This window comes from Besnoitia besnoiti, chromosome VIII (assembly GCF_002563875.1).
Source record: "Besnoitia besnoiti strain Bb-Ger1 chromosome VIII, whole genome shotgun sequence".
In the NCBI taxonomy this organism is placed as follows: domain Eukaryota; phylum Apicomplexa; class Conoidasida; order Eucoccidiorida; family Sarcocystidae; genus Besnoitia; species Besnoitia besnoiti.
This window is the reverse complement of record NC_042363.1, coordinates 1,920,134-1,937,760: the sequence shown is the minus strand read 5'-3', so window position 1 is coordinate 1,937,760 and position 17,627 is coordinate 1,920,134. Positions and strand designations below refer to the sequence as shown.

The following is a 17,627-nucleotide window of genomic DNA, read 5'->3' as shown; positions in this document are numbered from 1 at the left end:
GGGGTTGTTTACAGGTGGTAACCGTGTCTCTGCATCCAAGCAAAGCCTTGACATGGGTGACACTGTGGCTTCGGTGTCCCTGCTGCTCTGATGCGCACTCGTCTCGCGTCCCTCCGCAGATGGCACTGCCGCGCGGTTCGCGTCAGTGGAGCGAATCGGAACTCGTCTCGTGCCGCCGCGCGTCAACGTCGTTTCCCCACTTTCCGGTAGTTTTGAGGCGACACACCGCCAGGGCACGGAGGCGCAGCCTGTTGACCAGTAGTAGATGCAAGAGGGACTTCTACAGAATACGCTCAGGAGCCTGTCATCGAGGACCCATGCGCCCGCGCGTCTGCGTCTCCCCTTCAGGGGAAACGGGCGCAATCTCATCGTAGCACAGGGGGTCGTCAAGGCGTTGACAGTCGGCAAAGATTATATGCAGAAGGCAAGACCCGTCATCACCGGTGATCAAGCTAACGACAAATTAAGTAGCTTTCCAGAAGAACTGAGCTAGCAAAAGGGTCCTCTACGAGAAGGTCAATGCCCGATATAAATGCCGCCCCGACCGACGACAGGGGGGTGCCGCCATGCGCCTGTGCCGGCGCGGTAGGGCACGGGCCAAACAGTCTAGATGAGCAGGCACGTCAATATTTGAGTCTGGGCGAAATGGATGAGGCACACGAGCGTGGACTCGGTGACCCGTGACTCCGCACGATGTCAACAAGTACGACGGGCTGGACAGCTGCGCACATAGACGTAAGGAAGCAAGGAAGGATGAGGAGACGATACAACGGGGTAAGGAACCAAGCTACCGCTATTCAGTCTACCGAAGAAAGCAGGCACGTTAAATACCAAGTCGATGGAAGAGCCAATGCAAAAAAAACTGGCGTGGAAACTCAAGAAACCGTCCATGTTGTCTGACTGCATGCACCAGCGTCCTGGGTTCTACAGCCACAAAGCAGACAGTCTCCTCCGGCAAGTTCCAGTGCAAAAGTAGATCATTTTGTCCTCGAGAGTGCGTCGTGCTTGAACACTTGAGCCGGGCACAAGCAATGTGGTGACACTGAACCGGCTTTCACACACGTTAGCTGGAATTCCTGCGCATGCAGCACAGCCATCACGGCAATGCTGTCAAGGACATGCGCCTTACTCTTTCGTTTAGCTCTATAGTCAAAACGAGCAGAGTGAAAAACAGGTTCTCGAAGTTTTAGAATTGAGCATCCACGGCACATATGCATCCAGTATACTGTAAAGAGCTAGCAGGGACGCAGCGGACTGTCCTCCGCTGCGAACTTGGGGGGCGAATAGGCCGTTTCAAGTTCCACGAGAGCTGTATTGACGCGTGTTTCTGTTGCTCATTCAGTGGATAAGGCAATAAAGCATAATATGTCATTCCCCTTCTGGACTCAGCCTTATTGCTTAGCACAGCGTTCATCAGCGGGATTCATTTCCATGGGAAACCTGAGGATTCCGTAGAGTTCTAGCGTGTACGCATGCTACCTGCCAGGTGACTGTGGGAGCGTCATGCTTGGTATCTACAGAAGACAACGGTAGCCAATGACGTATTACTCTGAACGGTGCCGGAAAGTCGTCGTAGAGCAGCAGATTTTCGTAATTGTTTCAGCACTTCATACGAGAGGCCTTTTTCGCGAGCCATCGTGTAGTTCTGGGGATTTCTTACTTCAAATACGCGAACCGGACGATTCTATCTCATGCTTGCCACACGACCGCTTCATGAGCGCGTCCCTGGAGAACTCCCAGGACGTGGCGGTGCGTGCTGGCGACTGCTTGTTTGGCTTGCTGTGTGCTTTCTGTCCGAGTTGTGCAACAAGCTCTGTGGCACGCTTTGTCCGAAGACGCCCCTCAAGTCAGACCGCATGACTCCTGAAAGCCTAGAGGCACGTCTGCGGGAGCGCACAGCCCACATGAGGGGACCGGCGTTTCAATTGTGTTGCAGCCATGGCAATGCCTAGAGCAGTCAGGTACGGAAACACCCATCCTGCATACGTCCCTCTTTGTTTTATACGATTCCATTGCATGTACTACATGTGAGCGCATACACAACAAGAGCAGGTGTCCTATACTCAAGTTCCTGACGTCACCGTTTGTTGCTGGATCGTGCCGGCGTAGTAGTTGTATATTCCAAATTCATTGGACAAAAGTTTTTCCCGATGTGGTACAGCCGTGGTGTTTCAGCGCGTAGCGTTGCAAGGTACTGCTGCCAGATGTTTGCTCCATCAATGTTTTTAGCGCAGTCGTGCAAGTTTTTGTACGTACCGCATCAAGGCTACGCCTGTGAGACTCCGCTATACATTATATCTACGCGCGCATGGGCTGACGTGGACCTGTATATGGAAACGTATTTCCGTTAGCTTTTTTCGACACGCCAACTATATCACATCGTTTGTAGGGTGTGCGATGGCCTCTAGATGTTATGATCTTTTTTGTGGTAGCTGAAGTTACCAATGGGTCGGATGACTAAAATTGTGTGCGGCACAATAGCGCATGTCGCTCCCCTACTGAGCGGTCTCTTCCTTCAGTGGTACGTGTTTGATGCTCATGCTAGAAGCGAACCCACGCAATAATAGTCTCCCCCTGACCGTACCCGCCACACACGGCACCGAATAGCGAACAGAAGGCGGCAGACCGGTCTGCTCTCGTACCAATTCAGCGAAAGCCAGTTTCATACAGGTGTGCACTAAGCAACGCTGCGAAACATAATACTCGCCAAAGGGACATACAGCGACATGGCAACACCTACGGACTTTTAGTAGGGGCAGTGAGGGGGGCGGCGGGGAGGGGAGGGGGTCACGCACGTGAAGAATGATGGCACGTAGGACGGATGGAATGGCGTGGAACGGTGTTACGCAGAAATCACCTTCAAGGGCGCATGAACCAAAGCAAAAGGAACAGCCGACCACATTACGCACTCGCAATCCCTCACGTAAACTCCAAATAGATTGACGCATTGCTGGAACATGGCGTATGTAAACTGACACCGAAATTCGGCGTCTACGCTTATCTGGCGCTGAATAATGAATCCGTCTCCCAAAAGCCGCACACCGGAGGCCTCAGGTTTAACGTGTGACCTATGCGAAGAGTTATGAATGAACACCGAATACAAAGTCATCGGGTATTCATCCAGCAGCCTATGCAAAGAACTGACGCAGATAGCACGGCGGACCGTGGCTGTGCCCAGTGGATCTATGCGCTGGCGCATCAGCGTGAGTGTGCGTTGTCCTGTGTAGTACAGGAACGGCACCGGGTAGGAAGATCTCCTGCGGTAGTATTCCTTGAACAGATGAAAGGGTGGACTGTAGCCGCGCTATGCTCAACGTGCGGCCGCCATGCCTCTTTTGCATTTTGCGGACGCACCGCCCGGCTTTCCGGTGACTGGGTACAGTCACTCATCCTCAGGTCACCTTCAATCCATCGACGTTAGTCGGGGGGGGTCTGGGGGGGAGGGGGGGGGGGGGGGGACGGAGGGGGCACCTTCCGCACACTTTTATTCGCTTTGTCTTCTTGTCTCTGCGTTAATCATCTCCCAATTTGTGTAACGTGGTTGAGGAGTGTTTGGTTCAACTTTCATTTTATGGGACCTCGGTGATGTGCACGGGATAATGCGCCACCCCCCTCCTGTCGGTGTAGCGTGAAGGGTGTTTTCCCCCCTTCTCCGTATTTTCCGTCAACACACCCGTTCTCTTCCGTGTTGATTTATTTTTCTCTCTTCCTTCGTTCTGCCTACACACAACAACTCTGGCGATGTGTGCCCTTCATCTCACATCGATTGTAACAGTTTACTCACGAGTACCTGCCCTATCTCTAGGTCTTGTCCACAGCGGTCACCTTCACCTTCGAGTGCGAGCTGCGAGATTCGCTTCCTCAGCGTCCTTATTTTTATTTCATTAGCTCACCTCAAAAGTCTCGATGAGTATCGGAAGGGAATAACACTATTTCTGATTCATTGGGGCTTGGGGAAAAACTGTAATTTCTGAAAGTCAACATGTCGGGTCGGCGTGGAGAGCCTTACCTCGTTCATGGGAACTTCCGGGGGCCGGTTGTCGGTTTGCCACATGTTGTCTATCATTCAACGGGCAAGTGCCGACGGTGAAACACCATATTTTCCCCTGAGAATGCGAATCCAGGAAAGGTGAGTGCTGCTGCACGCTGCGAGGGCACTGATGAAAAGGCGAGGGCGGAGATCGATGCCAAACGGCAACGCACTGCATCTCCAAAATGCTCTGCCTCCATCCCACCGCTTTTTGGATCGTGAGCTTTTGTTTGTACATCTGCTGCAACTTTTGCATCTGTTTGCATTCCGGTGTTTCTCCGCCTTCTGTGACCGCTGATGCACTTCTCTGGGTGCCGGCTCGGGCTGTAGCATCACAGAAAGCCTCTCTCCTAGGAATCTCGTCAACGGCTTCTCGTGCCGTTGGACTCCCCTCTTCCACTCCACCAGCCGCGACCGGCTCGTCTTTGGACCTCACCGCCCAACCTCCGCATTCTGCTGGCTTCGCTTATCTCTTGTTTCCTGCCGCGCGTGCAGCGTGGCACAAGGTGAAGGCCGCCGGTTCGGGGCTGGTGCCCGCGGCGGGGGGACAACAGCGCCCACGACACATTCACCCGTTCCACGCCTCCCTTTGCACATCTCGTCCGCCGGGGTCAACTTTTTTACGCACTGAAGACGGAGGCTCCACGTGGATCGCGCGAGGCTGCATTTCCTCCGTAGGGAAGCACTGCCGGGGCTCTGATTTTGAGACTGCTTCTTGCACCGACGCGACGCAACTGAAGGCTAAGCCTCCGCTGAGGTGGCGTGCAGCCGAGACGCCAGTAAAGACGCGGATACTTAAACGGCCGTCTGCGTGCCTGCAGCCGTTGCACTCTTGCCCTCCACGGTCGACTTGCGTAGTTTCTCTCCCGCGGCGGTCTCTGGCGCCTAGGCGCGTGGTTCGTCCACAACCCTGCAGTTCCATCCCACCTGTGCGTCGTTACCCTGTCACCCATTCCCGGCCTCGTTTATCTTCTGCGTCTCTTTCATCGCGGGTCAGTCTGCAGTCGCACTCCTCACGCAAGACCAGAACCGCAACTTCGTCGTCCTCTGCGTCCGTCCCGCAGTCCGCTCAATCAGCCATACCGTTGGCTTCACGACGAGCGAGCAATGCGCCCCGGCGGCCGCCTGTGCGGCGCGCTCCGCTGCGGGGACTTAAGAGAGTGGGTTTCTCGCGTTCGCTCTTCCAACCCAGCAGCGTCTCGCGTCGCACCGCAGCCCTGCTCGCATGCCGCTATACGCAGCAGCCAGCGCCGAGCTTAGGGCCATCTTGCCTGGATTCTGCGGCATTCCTTGGTTCCTCGGTCTCTTCCTCCGCGTGTCCGCATTCGCGTGTCCTGTATCTCTGCGCATCGCCTGCGCCGCCGGCTCGCTCTCGACGTGACGTATCGTCGCAGCGCGCGGGTCGTTCGCTTTTCTCCGCGTACATCTGTACTCACCTCCCTCGTTCCTGCGCATCCCCTCGCGCACAGCGCAAATACCGCTCGTCTTCGGGTGCCGCCACTCAGCCCTCGTCCGCCGAGCTGTGCGCGGCTACGCCCTTCGCGTCGCGCTCCACATTGGGCAGATGCCTTGGGTGCGCTCCCTCATCCGGAGAGGCCACTAAGGCGGCGGTTGACCGCAGCTGCGACCTGGAGCAGAGCGGCAAGCCCCCTGCTTTGCATTCGGCCGATTCCCAGGTCTCTGGCGAAGCGTCAGCGGATCCCCCAGCGGGCTGCACGCCGGCAGGCTTGCCAGTAGTGTATACACCCCGCGTCGTGCCTGCGTCATTCCCGCGAAATCATGCTCTCCACCCTCAGAAACTGGGGCGCCTCTTTGCGCATCTGATGCGCCGTGAGAGGCAGATGCTCGGGGAGCAGCTCGACAGAGCCGACCAGTCTGTAAAGGGTGCGAGTGACTATGAGGCGGAAAATGGTGAACGGACGGGTGTCACTGGCGGCGCCCATGAAGACGCGAGCCCAGGGACCAGAGTCACGCGGAAAGCTAGTCAGCAAGGAGGCCCTCCACGTCACGACGCTTGTGGTTGGTGTCACGACGGCGCCACCGCCACGAAGGCTGCCGTTCAGGCTGGATCTTCTGCTTCACGGTTTTCGCTCTTTTCTCCGGTGCATGACCACAGTCTCATCTGTTCTTGGCTTCGCCGTGTACACACACCGGATTACGTCCGCGCAGCATCCAGTGCGTCGCTGCCTGAAGAAGAACAGCGCAAAATTGGACTTCCAGTCACTAGAAGCTACGCAGACAAATCTCTGGCCGAGGTACAGCGGAGAACAGATTCACCGACTCGCGGCGACCATAGTTGACCGTGCTACCTCGTGGCTGCCGCCACCCTCTTCTGCGATTCCTCATTTCTGTGTGGCTTGGGTGCATATTTCGTGCCCTGTCGTCCGAGTGCCATTTACACTCGTGTCTGGCACCACTGCTACCATGGTCCCCTTCTCTCAGTCATTCGCTACTGTCCGTATCAGGACCTTGTTTCCGTCCTCTCGCCTCCGACTCAGCTTCGGCGGCGATTCGCTTGCGTTGCTGCTTGGCTCGAGCTTGAGTATCTTTCTAGCGCCTCGTAAGCGTCGTCGTGTCCGGGGCCTTGCACGCTGGCGCGCCAGTTGTCGCTTCTTCTGTCACCGGCCGTTGAGTCCGCTGCAATGTGTGTGCTGCGCTCATCTCCGTGTTCCCGGTATGCAGGTCAGCGCGACGGTGCTGGGGACATGGTTGGCTTGTCGCTTCGGCCTCGCATGCGTCGTAGGCGGAGGCAACCACCACGCAAAACAGGCAGGAGGAGGGAAGTTCTGTCTCTTCAACGACGTCAGCGTGGGCGCCGCGCTCGCACTGAGCCACGGCCTCGCCGAGTATGCATAATTTGTGAAACAGAAACAAGAGAAGCAGCGCGCCCGCTTGAGCGAGCGCGGGCCTCTGGTGCTCCCTTTGTCACCCGTAGATTCGTGGCGCCTCTGATAACCAGTCGATTGCCATCTCTCGTCTCCAAATGGTCTAGCCCAGCGTCGGCCTCATTGACTACCTGTGGCTTGTCTTAGCGTTGCTCTGTGCCTTTTTCAGAGTACGTCTGTTGTGTTCGAGACGGCAGTCACTCTTTGTCGCCGGCCTCACGGGGGGCGAGATCTGCCCCGGCCCTGCAATGCGTAAAGAAGAAGCTGCCAGATACAGGGCTCATGATGACACGGTTCACCGCGGAGGGAAGCACGAGCGAATTCGCTTCCGTCTGGTTGCTCGAGCGCGTTTCCGTTTTGCTGAGCAGCAGGCCTCCTCGCATCCGCACTCTGCATCGTTCCGTACTGGTTCTGTCTGGGTCTGTCAGGCGAATTCTCATTCTCGATTTGGATGTCCACCAAGGCGACGGAACAGCCGAAATTTTTGCCAACGAGCCTCGCGTGAAGACGGTTTCTATCCACTGCAGCGACAACTTCCCCTTTCCGAAAGCCAAGTAAGTCGCCGGTGCTGCCCGTCGCACTCCGGACTCCTACCCTGGAGTCACCACTACGCAAGAATGCGCACGCTGTTTGCAGTGACATCTGCACGGACATACCTGTGCAGTTTATGCGTGAGAATTTTGCGTGCATCCTCATCGCATTTTCCCGCACTCTCGTGTGTAGGTGGAATATCCTTGCTGTCTTTTTACAAGGACACATGCTATTGTATGCTCCGTTCAGGTCGGACATTGATATTGAGCTTCCAGCGGGGACCACAGACGAAACCTACCTTCACATTCTCAACCAAGTGAGTGGAGACGTGGACTGCGAGCAGATGCTCTTAACGGTCGCGCACGGAATTCAGCCGTTTACCCTGCGGCTACGCTGACAGTGTCTACGACCAACTTGTGCCGCTTCTGCCTCATGCTCGTGCTGCGTTGTAGTCCTTGTCTGTTGAAGCAGAAACCAATGGGGCAATGAGGCATGTGCATGTATTTTGTCAGCGTGCGATACATGCACGCGCACGTTTCGCGATATCCACCTGCATAAAGCAGTGCCGATCTGAAGTGGGATACTCCTGTGCCCTTGCGCCGCTCTACAGTTGTGGGTGGTCCTTCAGAGCAGAATTTGCAGCTCCGCAGATGCGAACTAGAGGAACTCAAACGGTCGAGGATTCCTTGCACAAGTCCGCTCTCCTTGTGGCAGGCCACAATTCCATAGGATACGAGTGTTACGCTTTTATACGTTGTGCGCGTCTTGTACGCGGTCCGAGTTAGGCCTTGTCGAGCGTCCATTTCACCGCGCCCATGTAGGTTTTCGCGTCAGTCTGATATATACGTGCCACTGAGCCCAGTCCTCAACTATGTTACACGACCGCGCTGAGTAAGCACCGTCTCAGTTTTCATCGCAGTCTACTTTTGTTGTGGGGTTTCTGAAGGTTCTGCCAGCTGTGCTTCGGTCCCACCGTCCCACGCTTGTCTTCTACGTTGCTGGCGTGGATGTCCACGAGCGCGATAAGTTTGGAAACTTCGCCCTCACCGACGGCGGCCTCAGAAAGCGCGAAGAGGTTGTGTTTCAGCACTGCTTGCAATACAACCGAGAAATCTACGGTCGCGAACAGCAGGCAGCTCCACGTGGATACAGCCCGCAGATGGCGGGACTCCACAGCCCAGCCGGGGGGCGCTACGAGGCCAGCGCAAAGGATGCTGAAGATCTGCGGCATTTTTTGGCCGCGAGTGGCGCTGGCTCCTGGGGTGGGAAAGCGTCTCACCTACGGCATGCGAGCAGCCCGGGTTTTTGCACTGACGTCAACAGCACCGCGAAGGGGAGGCCCGAGGCGGCGCTGAGCAGTCAAGAGGTGCACGGTGGCGCCTCTCCTCTCGGTGTTTGCTGCGTGGTAGCTGGGGGATACGACGATGATATTGAGCAGACGGTCCGAAAGCATGCAGTCCTTTTTGAGTAAGCTAGCGCAGGAGTGTGGTTGTCTCGCTAGGCGTCGATGGTCCACTCTCGGTGCCAGCGAGCTCGCGGCACATCGGCCAACGCGACGTATTGTGCACCCGGCAGCGCGGCGTCGTTGGCCCTCTCTCTCCCGTGGGTAGTTTTGCTGGCGACGCAATCACGCCATCCTGGGTTCGTGTTTCGCCGCGTTCGTTATTCCGGCTTACTCCGCCTTCCGTAGTCTGCCGCCGTTACCTGCGTGTGCGCCGCGTCCTCTGGGCGTCCCTGGTCTTGGATCTGTTTGTAGCCCAGATTTAGCTGCACCCTTCTGTCCGCCTTTGTTTCGATTTCGTGCCGTGATACTTCGACGACCTCCGCTTGTAGCTAGCCTGCATAACGCGGTGGCCTCCTTCATCGCGACGGCTTTTTCTCATGTCATGTGTGTCTCCGCAGGACGGCAGCCCATGCCTGGCGAGCGGGGCGTTTTCCTTCCTTCTACTTTCCGCCGGACGAAGGTAGATTCCGCTGCTGATGTGATTCGAAAAGAAGCACCCGTCAGCGCGCAGTGGAGTTGATCTATTGAACCAAACTTTCGCTGTTCGGTCAAGGACGCGGTACCCTACTAGCCTTGGGCAGTCGCGTGTATTTCGGTTCTGTTTCTGTATGCGCTGCTATTGCGTGTATGCGTTGAGCCGCGCGGACGTGTGCCTCGCGTGATGGCGTTGTACTAGCTATAGGGAGTTTTAGGTCGCACTCTGGCGATTTGTCTCGACAGTTTTCATTTACCGTCGCGTTCAGCGCGTTTACAAACTTACCTGCCGCCGGCAGGCTTGTGACACGAAGGTACCGTGGAGGCATGAGCGGCTACTGTAATCTTGTTCATTCTCCACTGACGCACAAGAAGCTCTAGCTTCACATGTTCGACCCGCCCGTCTCTGGACGGCGCGCGCCCAAGCTGCAGTCGTCTCAGTGGAACCTGCGAGGTGTAAGACCTGACTGCACATGGAAACACAGTCCCTCAACCAGCGGCGGATGGATCAGCCAGCACAGTGGTGCGAATCTCAAGGCAGCCTCGCAGCATGTTGAGTGGACTTGGCGAAAGGGGTGTTTGTCTGAGACTAGCATATATATATATATATTTCTGCATAGCACATATCTGCTTGGGCACTAGCTGACGGCGCGTAAGCCGAGTAGGCTGGTATGTTGATGGTGTAGCGATTCATTGCATACGCGTTAGCGCTGCGGATATGCTCGGCGGTAAATGAGCCACGGTGGGTGATCCGAAGAGAGGTCTCATCCGCGGTGACGAAGTTATCTTGCTTAAATCGAGTTCGACGCTGAACGAAAGCCTACACTTCGCACAACGCGTCGCAGACCTTAGGCGTCATCGTTGATACGAGTTGAGACGGTACCATAGTTGTATCATGCGTGCTTCAAACCAGGACAGCCACCGTCGCGATACGCGGTTCGCAAACACCTTGAATGCCATCGCGGAAGCAAAATCCGAAGGAGCAAATGGCAGTGCGGCGCCGCCGCCCGAGCAATTCTATCACAGTGCATGCAGGTGAATATCGAACAACACAGCAGATCGCCGCTAGTCAGTCAGGCTGAAGCCCCAACCGCGAGCACCTAGGTGTACGACAGGAAACCGTGAAGCTTCGAGACACCCGGCGGCCAGCAAAAACAACGGAACGAGCTCGCCCCCGACAAGAACGAGAAGCCACTAGAGATGAACGCGCCCAATATGCCCCACAATACCGGAGTCGGCCCGCACTAAAGATGATTCTTCCAGGCCGGCACGGAGACACTCTCCGGGTCTTTTTCCCCGCTGTCTTAGGGCGGTCGCCGCCTGCGCTCTAGAGCCCTCGATGCGGTCGTGCACGGCTTGCGGTTGACGCACTTCACTTGGAATTTTGTGACGAGACTTCCGCGCGCGCTGGGGACGGTCTACGGACCCTGCGCGTCACTCGCTCGTCCCTGCCGTGCCCAACATGCCTTGGGCAATCACCTGTCGAGTAAGCTTTAATCTTGGCGGGCCTCCGCGTCCATCTTTGTCTCCTCGTCGTCGCTGCGTCCCTCTAGACACCAGGCCCCACCGCCCCAATCGCTGCCGCAGTGGTGCCCTCCATGCCTCACGCTTTCGCCCTCGCTCCTCGATTCTCGTTCTCCGAGGTCGCGGCTCACGGATTCCTCGCTGGCTTCACGTCCGCCGAACCCCTCGCCATGGGACAGCCCCGGGGGTTCCGCGTCGTCTTCCTCTTCCTCATCTTCCGCTTCGCCGAGGCCGCAGAACGCCTCTTCGCCGCTCTCCCCCTTTGCCAGGTGTGCAAACACCGCGGGAAAGCTCACGGCCCCTGTCTCCCGGCTGCCGCCAGCGGACGCCATCAAGAAGTGATTCGTTTGCATCAGCCCAAACGCTCCGCCCCACACACGCTGCTGACCAGAGACTTCCCCAACGTCTGCGAGCCGGCCGGCGATCTCTGTCCCGTCTGCAGGCCTCGACTGCGGAGTGCCGCCCTCCGACGTCTCTGCCACAGAGGCGCGGGCGCGCGAGAACTGTCCAGCGAGCTCCGCGAATAACGACTGCGTGCCCGGCGGCTTCTCCGCTTCCCGCTGTCGCCGGCTCTCCAGGCGAAGCGCCTCTGGCGTCGTGATGCCCAACCCGACGCCTGACAGGAGACAACGAACTGACGCGCCACTGCCTGTGTCCGTTGAGGGCGCACTGCGTCGCACCGCCATCTCACCAGGATGCGAAACTCGCGGCGCTGGCGAGCTGGAAGACGAAGGCCGGACGCCTGCGCTGTCGCTTTCCGTAGGCCCGACGTCATCTTCCGTCGGCCGCGGTCGATCTCTGCCTTCTCGTTCGTCCTCGTCTCTCCATCTCGCGGCGGCATTGCTGTCGCCCCCCGGGGCTTCGCTGTGACTCCCCTCGCACGGCTCTGGTAGTCCTCCGGGCCCCGCGCCTCCAACCCTCCGCCAGTAGGCATTCTGCATTCGGCCTTCGTCCTCTTCGCCTTCCTCCTCGCGGACTTCGAGCCGCAGTCGTGGGCCCCCGTCTTCGTCTGCTGCGGTCGCGTTCAGCCCACAGCGGGCTCTCTCCCTGTCGTGGCACGCCGCCGCGCCAGCGCCCGGCCGCCTCTGCGCGCTGGATCCTCCCGGCGTTGCACCCGTCGGGACGAGCTCCTTCACGACGCGCTTCTGCTGGCGCTGTCTCTGCATCCGAGGGTGAGATAGGAACACTCGTTTTAGTTCACTCATGGCTGCGCGTCCCTTTGCAAGTGTGGCCTCGTCCACGTCGTCGCTAAAGAGCAGCAGAGAGCCTGCCGCGCTTCCAGGCCTGCTGGCTTCTTCCCCGAGGCCTTTGTAGATCTCAAGAAACTCCTGGGGAGGCGCCGGGAGAGCCGCGAGACGCGCAGGCGCGTCTCGCGGCTCTCCCGGCGTTCCGTGCCGTCCCCCGTTGTCTCCTGACGAGGCTGTTTCGCCTGCGCGCGCCTCCGCTGCTTCACCCGTGGGGTCTGCCGCCGCGTCTCTCTCTTGCCCGCGTCGGGCCTGCGCACGCTTTACGAACAGCCCAAGTGCGCGGTCGCAGGACTGTCGAGCGAAGCCGAGCTGTTGCTGCGTTGCCTGTAGGACTGTAATCCACTCTTCGTCCGCGGCTCCGTCGTCCAGAGTGTCTCCTTCGTTTCGCGTTCCATCCCCCTCATTGTTAGGACCCACTCTTCCCTCAGCCAGGCCTAGCTGCCGAAACTTGTCCAGGTCTGCACATCTCCGAGCCAACAACCCCTCCGCGTCCTTCTTACTGTCGTTCGCGCGGCACCTGGGACACAGATGCCGCTGCGCAAACGCAAGGCCCGTCGCCTCCTCTCCGCGCCCGCCCTCAGCAGCTGACAGCGGCAAAGGAGGCAGAAAAGACGATGACGATGCCGACAGCTCGGGGCCGAGGCGCAGGAGCGCCAGCGCCGCGGCGACATGCTGGTTGAGCCTGCCGAGTCCCAGACGCAAATCGCCTGGTGACTGGAGAGAAGACGATTCGCGGAAGAGCGGCGACACCGCCGGAGGTCGCAGCGCGCAAGGAAGCACGGCAGCCAGCTTCGCTCCGCGCGACGCGCCCCCCGCTCCCTCACAGGAAGGCCCGACGGCCGTCGGGCGCCCAGACGCCGAAGACGAGGAAGCTGGCGCAAACGAGGAAGCAACAGAGGGAAAGGAGGCACCAGACGCGGCCGCAGCTGCGGGAGCGTGGAGAGAAGGAAACAGGTGCGTGGGGGGCCGAACCCCCGCGGCAGAGAGCCGGGTCCACTCGAAGAGAAGCGCCATTCGCAGTCTGCCAACGGAGCTCTCGAGCTCTCTTTCAGCCATGCCTAGCGTCAGGCCAACTGCAACGAGCTGACGCGCCGCGCTCCACGCCGCCGCGGACAAGCTGCCAAAGCACTCGAGCGCATGCAGAAGACGCGCGAACCAAGCGACGACCCAGTTGAAGGCGGCCGCAAGCGACTCCGCCAGCTGGTCCGAAGCTCGCGAGAGCGCCGCGGCGGTGCGAGGGTCGGACGACCGCTGAGGTTGTGTGTCTGTGGCGGCAACGCGCCGAGACCGCACAGGGCACCGGAGCCACGCAGGCCGCGCTGGAGCCGACCCCGGAGGAAGGAGTAAGCGCGGAACTTCACACGGTTCGACCGGCGTTTCAGCTATTAGCTGCCGACCGCACGGGCCCTCTCCTCCGGCATCCGAGTGCTTGCAGTCCTTCCCTCCGCGCCTTTCGTGTTCCATCCGGTGCTCCTCAGTGGCTGGTCCAACTTCGACGTCGCTGCGCACCTCCTCGCCAGACGGTGCGCAGATGTTCTCTGGCGATTCCCTGCGATTCTGCGGGAGGAAAGGGGCCTCCCCTCCGGCTTCCCCCGCCGGTGTCTGGCTGGCCTCCAGCAGCTCTTGGAAGAGCGACGCGGGCGCCGCCGGCGCCCGTGCCGCAGGGTGCCTCGACGTGAGCGTCGCGCTGCGGAGGTTTCTCAATTCGCCCGCACGCCACTGCCTCGAATGAGAGAGAGGCCCAGTCTCAGGCCCGTCCCACGCAGCTGACCCCCGAGGCGCCTGCCTCGGCAAAGAAAGAAAAGTGAAGCGTACGGCAGCCGAAGTATTCGACGCCGCAAACCCCAGCGGCGCGCGATCCTGCTCCGTCCATTCGCTTTGGCCGTCGCGAGACGACCTCACGGCAAACCTGTCTGCTGCCGCGGCAGCGTCTTGCCCCCCCTGAACACGTACACAAGTCCACTCGTTGCTGTCAGAAGCGGTGAAAGCAGGCTCGGAAGCTCGCGAGAGCGTCATAGCGATGAGCTGCAGGAGAACGGTCTGCAAGGCTGCACATAGGTCGCGCTCCGCGGACCACACCGTCGCCGCGACCTCTTTCAAGCTCAGCAAGGAGGGTGAGTCCGCTCCCGTGGGCGCAGAGGCGCCGCCTAACGCCCCTGCTCCGCTGGTCGACAGCACCGCGGGCGCAGCAGCACACGAGGCGGCGGAGTCGGTGGGCTCCTTCGCACGCAGTCCCAGCGCCCTCCCGAGATCCCGCTTCGTCTCGCGAACAATCTGTCGCCAGGACAAACCGTGCAAAAGTGAGCGCGTCGCCGCAGCGAGGCCCGCCTTGGTCAACAGGCAGGTCTGAACGAACTCCCGACGCACATCAGCTGTCACCGCCGACGCCGCCATTGTAGGGGACGAACGCCTTGCTCGCTCAGGTGACGACGCGGCGGCCTCTGCCGGCTTTCGCAGCAAGCTAAGATGGCCGCCCTCAAATCCGCGATGCGTCACGGCGACCTCCTGCGTCCACCTAAGGGCCCTCAGCAGCACTAGGAGCAAACAGCCAGTCAGCGGGTCTCGGGGAACCGCGCACAGACACCCACGGGGACATCAGCGAAGGTCGACACTGGAGGAGACGCCATGCCGGCGCGTAGCGGCGCAGGCAGACATAAATTAACGCACGCAAACCGGGAGCGCGCGAGAGAGCGTACACAGGTAGAAACACCAGACAGCAACACCTGAAGGAGAGTCCACGACGCTCTGAACAGGTAGAATACAAAGAGCGACACCAACTAGGGCAGTGACAACGACTAGAAAGTCGGCAACGACTAGGAAAGCGACAACGAGTCCGACCGGTGTAGAGGAGCCACAGGACAATATCTGCGGTGAACAACGTACATCCGTGTTGACCCCAAACGCATCGTCAGCTGCCTGCATCAACCTCACAAGCTGATCTACCAATCAAGCCTTCCACAAACGGCAGCAAAGGGGCCTGAGCGTAGGCGTGTGCGCAAGTGTCTGTAGAGTGTGGATTAGCAGATGCAAGACACAGCAAAAAGCCTTACAAACTATGTGTGTTCCTAAATAGGCAAAATAACTGGGTCTGCGGGCGTACAAGCATGCATCCCTGCAGCGAATGAGGTGCATGGGCACACTCACCTGATGACTTCTCTCATATATTTTTGCTGCAGCACGAGTAGGGACGCGACTTTCCTCCACCGCCTGAGAACCAGCTGTCTTCCCCATGCCCCGAGAGCAAAAGGGGCGGAAATCGCTGCGGCGCTTGCAGCGAGACAGAGGCCGACCAGCACAGCGCCGACAGTCGTATACAAAACAAGCACCGCGGCGACAAGGGTCAGACTGCTCGCCGCCGCTTCGTCCCCGGGTGCCTCGCTGCTGCTGAAAGACCCGCGAAAAGACGGCAGCAAACCCCCATTCGGCCAAGATCCGAATAAGACGCCCGGCAATGAAAGAACTGCTATCCCCACGTATACAACCCAGGTGCGTGTGCCAGTGTTGTGAAAAAGGAGCCGTAACGTCGTGGGGGTTGCTCCACGGCGGCCTCCTGGGTGTTGATGCGGAGAGGTTTGTTGATTTATAGAGTCGCGCGGAAGAACCGCGGTCTCCGTCTGCCTTGCATCGACCCCCTGTGCCCGGGCTCCACACACTTCTCGCAGCTTGCCGCCACTGTCTCCCGTGCTCCCGGACTCGCTTGCGCCTGAAGGAGCCGACACGCCGACTGGCCTCTGGCGCCGTCTGTGTGAGCCAGCTGCAGGCTGGGCAGCGTAGGGAACGACCAGCAGGCAATACTCAAGAGCGACTGTTTGACATGCGCGATGATGGACAAACAGTGGATCCACAAGTTGCCCGCGCAGAAAGAGAAGAAGACGAGACACCAGCAGACTCCAGGAAGGTGGGCCCCGCCGCTTTTCGTGTCCGTCTTGCCGGCACTGTTTTGCATTCCCCTCCCGGCGGGAGCCGTGTCTCTCCCCTCGCACAGAATGAATAAGCGTGGGGATGCTGCGACCACCGAGTGAGCACCGAGAACTCGCCGCAACGCCAGGCGACAAGCGAGGCGCTCGTGCCTCACGTAGGCCCTCCTCAGGCCCCGTTCGGGAAGACATGCGGACGAGAGCGGGAAAATCTCAGCGGTGCTTGGAGAGCGTCGACACACGCTAGCGGAAAAGCCAGAAACAGTACGGAAGGGCGGAAGAGGAATCGCAAGAGAACGCAGGTCGATGCCGCAAGTTCCAGCGCTCCTCTCACTATTATTGGCTAGTCACATGGTAAAAACGACTCTGCGACACGGCGAATAAATCGCTGCATGCAGTCGCAAGTCTACGCTGATATAATGTGCAACGCAGACTGTGGATCTCTCGGGATCGTTTACATGATTGTAAGTGTCCGCACGCGTACGACGCGTAAGACATGCTTACACAAGGCTGGGGCACGGACACAGGCAGGCGAGTCGACTAAAGGCATTGAAGGGAGCGAGCAAGGATCCCCTGCATAGTCGTCCAGTGCTACGTGAAATCCGAATTGAATAAATATTCTGCGCTAACAGCAAGATCTCCCAATGTCCACGCAACACAAGCAAAGTGCAAGAGAAAAGGCATTTCCTTCAAGAACATACCCGCGCCGTCCCGTCGTTCCACAACTCTCCCTGATCGTTCCTCTCGACGCGATATATATATAAACTCGGGAGGCTTGCCAGCTAGCCCCCGCTCCGTCAGGGATAGTTGTGATTCTCCTCTAACCAGCCAATAAAACGCAATTATCATAACCTTCGTAGTACTACTATTCCTCTCCCGGCGTTCCATCCGGGTAATGCGTTCGGGTCACCCGCCGCGTGTCTTCCAGCGATACTAACTGGTGAACCTTCTGCCGGCTGCGGAGGGCTATCTACCGATTTTACTGCTAGCCGTGTCGGACGGGCACCGCACGCGTGCAAGAGACTCAACCCGTAAACCTTAACAATTATGGTGTATGGTGGAAGGTTCTCGATCTCTTGAGTGAATATCGTGCCGTATCTCCGTAATGTTCTGGATGGAAACGATTGTCTGGGCACGGAGTCGTGGCGCACGCGAGCCCCAGCGCGGTCACCGACATGTTCGTAGGCAAAGCCGTGTGTGGAAATAAAACATCGGGTAGCGCATGCATCTTGCGAGCGGAATACCGTTGCAAAATCGAGACTCGTTTCCATGGCTCCACACCAATATTGAAGAATTCGCATTAAAAGTGGAACAACCCGCGGACGTCGCAGTGGTGCCCCGAGCCTCCCCTACACACATAGGAAGCGAGCGAGATTCGCGAGGCCCAAAGCAAGAGGAAAGAACTGACAGGGACAACGGATGAGTGTTTAGGCGCCTTTTCAGAGGCGGTGCGCTTCTCTTTCAGAGGCGGGGGCGCAGGGACTCTGCATCCGGACGTTTGTATAGCCTCGCACG

General features: G+C 58.6%; 3 protein-coding genes across 3 annotated transcripts; 1 reads left to right on the top strand and 2 right to left on the bottom strand.

Annotated features, from left to right (window-relative positions):
• Window positions 1-5,853: 5,853 nt before the first annotated feature.
• On the top strand, window positions 5,854-8,917 carry BESB_083950 (uncharacterized protein; the record flags this gene model as incomplete). Its single annotated transcript, XM_029366745.1, has 5 exons — window positions 5,854-6,285; window positions 6,713-6,876; window positions 7,344-7,469; window positions 7,696-7,762; window positions 8,393-8,917. The coding sequence occupies 5 exons, from the start codon at window positions 5,854-5,856 to the stop codon at window positions 8,915-8,917; spliced, it is 1,314 nt and encodes a 437-aa protein (XP_029217205.1).
• Window positions 8,918-10,917: 2,000 nt separating this feature from the next.
• Window positions 10,918-14,589, bottom strand: BESB_083940 (uncharacterized protein; the record flags this gene model as incomplete). Its single annotated transcript, XM_029366744.1, has 1 exon — window positions 10,918-14,589. One exon carries the CDS (start codon window positions 14,587-14,589, stop codon window positions 10,918-10,920), a length of 3,672 nt encoding a protein of 1,223 aa, XP_029217204.1.
• A 746-nt stretch (window positions 14,590-15,335) lies between these two features.
• On the bottom strand, window positions 15,336-16,304 carry BESB_083930 (uncharacterized protein; the record flags this gene model as incomplete). Its single annotated transcript, XM_029366743.1, has 1 exon — window positions 15,336-16,304. The coding sequence occupies one exon, from the start codon at window positions 16,302-16,304 to the stop codon at window positions 15,336-15,338; it is 969 nt and encodes a 322-aa protein (XP_029217203.1).
• Window positions 16,305-17,627: the final 1,323 nt, after the last annotated feature.